The sequence below is a fragment of the Macrobrachium nipponense genome, chromosome 16 (genome assembly GCF_015104395.2).
Source record: "Macrobrachium nipponense isolate FS-2020 chromosome 16, ASM1510439v2, whole genome shotgun sequence".
NCBI lineage: Eukaryota > Metazoa > Arthropoda > Malacostraca > Decapoda > Palaemonidae > Macrobrachium > Macrobrachium nipponense.
Genome location: NC_087209.1, coordinates 66881792 through 66889526, shown reverse-complemented (window position 1 = coordinate 66889526; position 7735 = coordinate 66881792). Strand labels below are relative to the sequence as shown.

The following is a 7735-nucleotide window of genomic DNA, read 5'->3' as shown; positions in this document are numbered from 1 at the left end:
ACTGGAGTCTGGATATGTGCTTGAGAACATGGACTGAAATCTGAAAATGGGTTAGGGAATCAAAATGGGCTTGGGTTAAAAAGGGCTGGAGTCTGAAAATGGGCTGGGGTCTGAAAATGAGCTGGAGTCCGAAAATGGACTGGTCTGAAAGTGGGCTGGACTCTGAAAATAGGGTGGAGTCTGAAAATGAGCTGGAGTCTGATTATATGCTGGAGTCTGAAAATAGGCTGGGGTCTGAAAATGGACAGAGGACTGAAAATGGGTTGAGGTCTGAAAATGAGCTGGAGTCTGAATATGGGCTGGAGTCTGAATATGGGCTGGAGTCTGAAAATGGACTGGTGTGTGTTTATGGGCTGGAGTCTTCAAATGGTCTGGAGTCTGAATATGTGCTGGAGTCTGAAAATGGGCTGGAGTCTGAAAATGAGCTTGTGTCTTAAAATTGGCTGGGGTGCGAAAATGGGTTGGGATCTTGAAATGGGCTCAGGTATGAAAATAGGCTGGGGTCTGAAAATGGACAGGAGTCTGAAAATTTGCTGGAGTCTGCATATGAGCTGTAGTCTGAAAATGGGCTGGAGTCTGAAAAGGGACTGGAGAATGATCATGAGCTGGAGTCTGAAAATGGGCTGAAGTCTAAAATGGGCTGGAGACTGGAAATGGACTGGAGTCTAAAAACTGGCTGGAGTCTGAATATGGGTTTGTGTCTGAAAATGAGGCGGAGTCTGAAAATGGACTGGAGTATGAAAATGGGCTGGAGTTTAAATATAGGGTGGAGTCTGAAAGTGAGCTGGAGTCTGAAAATTGGCTGGAGTCAGAAAATGGATTTGGGTCTGAAAATGAGCTGGAGTCTGAAAATGGGCTGGAGTCTGAATATGGGTTTGGGTCTGAAAATGCGGTGGAGTCTGAAAACGAGCTGGAGTCTGAATATATGCTGGTTTGAAAATGGACGGGGTCTGAAAATGGAGTCTGAAAATGGACAGGGTTTGAAAATGGACTGGGATCTGAAATGGGCTGGGGTCTGAAAATGGGCTGGGGTCTGAAAATGGGCTGGATTCTGAAAATGAACTGTAGTCTGAAATTGGGCTGGAGTCTGAAAATGGACTTGTGTCTGTTTATGGGCTGGAGTCTTCAAATGGACTGGAGTCTGAACATATGCTGGAGTCTGAAAATGGGCTGGAGTCTGAAAATGGGCTTGTCTTAAAATGGGCTGGAGTCTTAAAATGGGCTGGAGTCTGAAAATAGGTTCAAGTCTGAATATAGGGTGGAATCTGAAAAAGGACTGGAGTGTAAGAAACTATTGGGTACTGAAAATGGGTGGGGTCTAAAAATGAGTGGGACTCTGAATATGGGCTGGAGTCTGAAAATAGGCTGAGGTCTGAAAATGGCTGGAGTCTGAAAATGGGCAGGAGTCTGAATATGGACTGAAGTCTAAAATTGGGCTAGGCTACGGTCTGAAAATTGACAGAGGCCTGAAAATTGGTTGGGGTATGAAAATAGCCTGGATTATGAAAATGGACTTGAGTCTGAATATGGGCTAGAGTCTGAAAATGGACTGATGTCTGTTTATGGGCTGGAGTCTTCAAATGAACTGGAGTCTGAATATGTGCTGGAGTCTGAAAATGGGCTGGAGTCTGAAAATGGGCTGGAGTGTGAAAATGGACTGGGATCTAAAAATGGGCTTGGGTCTGAAAATAGGGTGGGTCTGAAAATGGGCTGCAGTCTGCATATGAGCTGTAGTCTGAAAATGGGCTGGAGTCTGAAAAGGGACTGGAGAATGATCATGAGCTGGAGTCTGAAAATGGGCTGAAGTCTAAAATGGGCTGTAGACTGGAAATGGACTGGAGTCTAAAAATTGGCTGGTGTCTGAATATGGGTTTGGGTCTGAAAATGAGGTGGAGTCTGAAAATGGGCTGGAGAATGAAAATGGGCTGGAGTCTAAATATAGGGTGGAGTCTGAAAATGAGCTGGAGTCTAAATATATCCCGGAGTCAGAAAATGAATTTGGGTCTGAAAATGAGCTGGAGTCTGAAAATGAGCTGGAGTCTGAATATGGGTTTGGGTCTGAAAATGAGGTGGAGTCTGAAAATGAGCTGGAGTCTGAATATATGCTGGAGTTTGAAAATGGACGGGGTCTGAAAATGGAGTCTGAAAATGGACAGGGTTTGAAAATGGACTGGGATCTGAAATGGGCTGGGGTCTGAAAATGGGCTGGGGTCTGAAAATGGGCTGGATTCTGAAAATGAACTGTAGTCTGAAATTGGGCTGGAGTCTGAAAATGGACTTGTGTCTGTTTATGGGCTGGAGTCTTCAAATGGACTGGAGTCTGAACATATGCTGGAGTCTGAAAATGGGCTGGAGTCTGAAAATGGGCTTGTCTTAAAATGGGTTGGAGTCTGAAAATAGGTTCGAGTCTGAATATAGGGATGAATCTGGAAAAGGACTGGAGTGTAAAAAAACGATTGGGTACTGAAAATGGGTGGGGTCTGAAAATGAGTGGGACTCTGAATATGGGCTGGAGTCTGAAAATGGGCTGAGGTCTGAAAATGGACTAGAGTCTGAAAAAGAACAGGAGTCTGAATATGAGTTGAAGTCTGAAATTGGGCTAAGGTTTGAAAATGGGCTGTGGTCGGCAAATGGACTGGAGTCTGAATATGGGCTAGAGTCTGAAATGGGATGGTCTGAAAATGGACTGGAGTCTGAAAATGTGCTGTAATTTGAAAATTAGCTGAGGTATGAAAATGGGCTGAGTCTGAAAATGGGCTGGAGTCTGAAAATGGGCTGGGGTCTGAAAAAGAACTTGGTACTGAAAATGGGTTTGAGTCTGAATATGGTCTTGAGTCTTGAAATGGGCTGCAGTCTTAAAATGACCTACAATCTAAAAATGGGCTTTGGTCAGAAAATGGGAATATTCATAAAATGGACTGGAGTCTGATTATGGGCTGCAGTCTGAAAATGGGCTGGAGTTTGAAAATGGGTTGGAGTCTTAAAAGGGACTGGAGACTAAAAATGGGCTGGAACCTGAAAATGGACTGGAGTCTGGAAAAGGACTGGTGACTGAAAATGGGCTGAAGTCTGAAAATGGGCTGGAGTCTGACTATGGACTGGAGCCTTAAAATGGTCTGATGTTTAAAAATGAGCTACGTTCTGAAAATGGGGGACTGAAAATGGGCTGGGTTCTGAGAATGGGCTGTAGTCTCAAAAAGGACTTGGGATTGAAAATGGGCTGGTGTCTGAAAATGGGCTAGGGTCTGAAAATGGCTGGATTCAGAAAATGGGCTGTGGCCCAAATATTGGCAGGAGTATGAAAATGTACTGGTCTGAATATGGACTGGAGTCTGAAAAAGGACTGGAGTCTGAAAATGGCTGGAGTCTGAGAATTGGCTGGAATCTGATTATGGGCTGGAGTCTGAAAATTGGCTGAAGTCTGAATATGGTCTGGGGTCTGAAAATGGTTTGGGGTTTGAAAACGGGCTGGAGTATGAATATAGGGTGGAGTCTGAAAATGGGCTGGATTCTGAAAAAAGACTGTGGACTGAAAATGGGTTATGGTCTTAAAATGGGCTGAGGTCTGATATGGGCTGTAGTCTGAAAAAGGACTAAGGACTGTAAATGGGTTTAGTCTGAAAATGGGTTGGAGTCTGAATATGGGCTGGAGTCTGAAAATGGCTTGGGTGTGAAAATGCCCTGCAGTCTGAATATGGTCTGGGGTCTGAAAATGGCTTGGGTCTGAAAATGGGCTGCAGTCTGAATATGAGCTGGAGTGAAAATGGCCTGGAATCTGAAAATGGGCTGGAGTCTGAAAATGGGTTGGAGTGTGATAATGGCTGGAGTCTGAAAAAGGGCTGGGGACAGAAAATGAATTGGGTCTGAAAATGGACTAGAGTTGGGGTCTGAAAATGGGCTGGGGTCTGAAAAATGGCTGGAGTCTGAATATGGGCTGGAGTCTGAAAATGGGCCAGAATCAGAAAAAGGACTGGGGACTGCAAATGGGCTGGGGTCAGAATATGGGCTGGAGTCTGATATGGTTTGGAGTCGGAATATGGGCTGAATTCTGAAAATGGGCTGGATTCTGAAAAAGGACTAGGTACTGAAAATGGGCTGGGGTGTAACACGAGTTGCAGTCTGAAAATGGGCTGGAGTCTGAATATGGGCTGGAGTCTGAAAATGGGCTGGAGTCTGAAAAATGGCTGTAGTCTGTAAATGGACCGGAGTATGAATATGGGGTGGAGTCTGAAAAAGGACTGATGACTGAAAATGGGCTGGAGTATGAAAATGGACTGGAGTATGAAAATGGGCTAGAGTTTGAATATGGGCAACAGTGTGAAAATAGGCTGCGGTCTGAAAATGGGCTGAAATCTCAATATCAGCTGGAGTCTGACAATGAGTTGGAGTCTAAAAATGTTTTGGGGTCTGAAAATGGGCTGGAGTCTGAATATGGGTTGGAGTCTGAAAATGGGCCAGAATCTGAAAAAGACTTGAAAATGGTCTGGGGTCTGAAAATTGGCTGGAGTCTGAAAATGGGCTGGAGTCTGATATAGGCTGGAGTCTTAAAATAGGCTGGAGCCTGAGAAAGGACTAGGGAATGAAAATGGGCTGGGGTCAGAAAATAGGGGAGAGTCTGAATATAGGTTGGAGTCTGAATATGGGATTGAGTCTGCAAATGTGATGGGGTCTGAAAATGGACTAGGGTCTGAATATTGCCTGGAGTCTGAAAATGGACTGGAGTCTAAAATATACTAGAGACTTAAAATGGACTGGAGTCTAAAAATTGGCTGGAGTCTGAGAATGGGCTTGGGTCTGAAAATGTGCTGGAGTCTGAAAATAGACTGGTCTGAAAATGGGCTGGAGTCTGAATATAGGTTGGAGTCTGAAAATGAGCTGGAGTCTGAATATATGCTGGAGTCTGAAAGTGGGCTGGGGTCTGAAAATGGATGGAGGACTGAAAATGGGTTTGGGTCTGAAAATGGGCTGGGATCTAAAAATGGACTGGAGTCTGAATATGGGCTGTTGTCTGAAAATGGACTGGTGTCTGTTTATGGGCTGGAGTCTTCAAATGGACTGGAGTCTGAATATGTGCTGGAGTCTGAAAATGGACTGGAGTCTGAAAATGGGCTTGTGTCTTAAAATGGGTGGGAGTCTGAAAATGGGCAGGGATCTAAAAATGGGCTGGGGTCTGAAAATAGGCTTGGTCTGAAAATGGACAGGAGTCTGAAAATGGGCTGGAGTCTGAAAAAGGACTGGGGACTGATCATGTGCTGGAGACTGAAAATGGGCTGAAGTCTAAAATGGGCTGGAGACTGGAAATGGACTGGAGTCTAAAAATTGTCTGGAGTCTGAATATGGGTTTGGGTCTGAAAGTGGGCTGGAGTCTGAAAAGGGACTGGTCTGAAAATGGGCTGGAGTCTGAATATAGGGTGGAGTCTGAAAATGAGCTGGAGTCTGAATATATGCTGGAGTTTGAAAATGGGCTGGTGTTTGAAAATGGACAGAGGACTGAAAATGTGCACGGGTCTGAAAATGGGTTGGATTCTAAAAATGGACTGGTGTCTGTTTATGGGCTGGAGTCTTCAAGAGGACTGACTGAAGTCTGAATATATGTTGGAGACTGAAAATGGGCTGGAGTCTGAAAATAGGGTTTTCTTAAAAAGGGTTGGAGTCTGAAAATGGGCTGGAGTCTTTAAATGGGTTCGAGTCTGAATATAGGGTGGAATCTAAAAAAGCGCTGGAGTATGAAAAATGATTGGGTACTGAAAATGGGTGGGGTCTGAAAATGAGTGGGACTCTGAATATGGGCTGGAGTACTAAAATGGGCTGGAGTCTGAATATGGGCTGAAGTCTGAAAATGGGCAGGAGTCTGAAGATGGGCTGAAGTCTGAAAATGGGCTGTGGTCTGAAAATGGGCTGTGGTCTGCAAATGGACTGGAGTCAGAAAAAGAACTGGGGTCTGAAAATGGGCTGGAGTCTAAAAATGGGTTGTAGTCTGAATATGGGTTAGAGTCTTGAAATGGGCTGGAGTCTTTAAGTGGCCTGCGGTCTAAAAATGGGCTTTGGTCTGAAAATGGGATTGGAGTCATGAAATGGGCTGGAGTCTGAAAATGGGCTGGAGTTTGAAAATGGGCTGTAGTCTTAAAAGGGACTGGAAACTGAAAATGGTCTGGAGTCTGAAAATGGGCTGGGGTTTGCAAAAGGACTGGTGACTGATAATGGGCTGGAGTCTGAAAATGGTGCTGGAGTCTGAATATGACCTAGAGCCTTAAAATGGGCTGGGGTCTAAAAATGGGCTAGGGTTTCAAAATGGGCTAGGGTCTGGAAATGGGGGATTGAAAATGGTCTTGGGTCTGAAAATGGCTGGAGTCTGAAAATGGGCTGTGGTCTAAATATCGGCTGGAGTATGAAAATGGAGTGGTCTGAATATGGACTGGAGTCTGAAAATGGCCTGGATTCTGAAAATGGCTGGAGTCTGATAATTGGCTGAATCTGATTATGGGCTGGAGTCTGAAAATTGGCTGAATTCTGAATATGGTCTGGGGTCTTAAAATGGGCTGGGGTCTGAAAATGGGCTGGAGTATGGATATATGGTGGAGTCTGAAAATGGGCCGGAATATGAAAAAGGACTGTGACTGAAAATGGGCTGGGGTCTGAAAATGGGCTGAGGTCTGATATGGGCTGTAGTCTGAAAATGGGTGGGGTCTGAAAATAGGCTGAAGTCTGAAAATGGCTTGGGTTTGAAAATGGGCTGCAGTCTGAATATGAGCTGGAGTCTGAAAATGGACTGGAATCTGAAAATGGTCTGGAGTGTGATAATGGGTGGTCTGAAAAAGGCTGGGGACTGAAAATGAACTTGGGTCTGAAAATTGACTGGGGTCTGAAAATGTTCTGGAGTCTAAATATGGGCTGTAGTCTGAAAATGAACTGGGGTCTGAAAATGGGCTGGAGTCTGAATATGGGCTGGAGTCTGAAAATGGGCTTAAATTAGAAAAAAGGACTGGGGAATGGTAATGGGCTGGGGTCAGAAAGTGGGCTGGGGTCTGATTTGGTATGGAGTCTGAATATGGTTTCGAGTCTGAATATGGTTTGGAGTCTTAAAATGGGCTGGAGTCTGAAAAAGGACTAGGTACTGAAAATTAGTTGGGGTCTGAAAATGGGTTGCAGTCTGAAAATGGGCTGGAATCTGAAAATTGGGTAGAATCTGAAAATCGGCTGGAGTCTGGAAATGGGCTGGAGTATGAATATGGGCTGGAGTCTGAAAAAGGACTGGTGACTGAAAATGGGCTGGAGTATGAAAATGGACTGGAGTCTGAAAATGGGCTAGAGTTTGAATATGGGCAGCAGTCTGAAAATAGGCTGCAGTCTGAAAATGGGCTGAAATCTCAATATTGGCTGGAGTCTGACAATGGGTTGGAGTCTAAAAATGGTCTGGGGTCTGAAAATGGGCTGGAGTCTGTATATGGGTTGGAGTCTGAAAATGGCTCAGAATCTGAAAAAGATTTGAAAATGGAATGGGGTCTGAAAATGGGCTGAGGTCTGAAAATGGACAGGAGTCTGAATATGGGCTGAAGTCTGAAAATGTGCTGGAATCTGAAAATCGGCTGGAGTCTGGAAATGGGCTGGAGTATGAATATGGGCTGGAGTCTGAAAAAGGACTGGTGACTGAAAATGGGCTGGAGTATGAAAATGGACTGGAGTCTTAAAATGGGCTAGAGTCTGAATATGGGCAGCAGCCCCATATGGGCTGTGG

At 44.8% G+C, this 7735-nt stretch overlaps 1 protein-coding gene across 1 annotated transcript; it reads left to right on the top strand.

The window, feature by feature from the left end:
- Positions 1–1552: 1552 nt before the first annotated feature.
- On the top strand, positions 1553–7518 carry LOC135195363 (uncharacterized). The gene is made up of 4 exons (XM_064221623.1): positions 1553–1693; positions 1824–2069; positions 4191–4481; positions 7150–7518. Exons 1-4 carry the CDS (start codon positions 1553–1555, stop codon positions 7516–7518), a joined length of 1047 nt encoding a protein of 348 aa, XP_064077693.1.
- Positions 7519–7735: the final 217 nt, after the last annotated feature.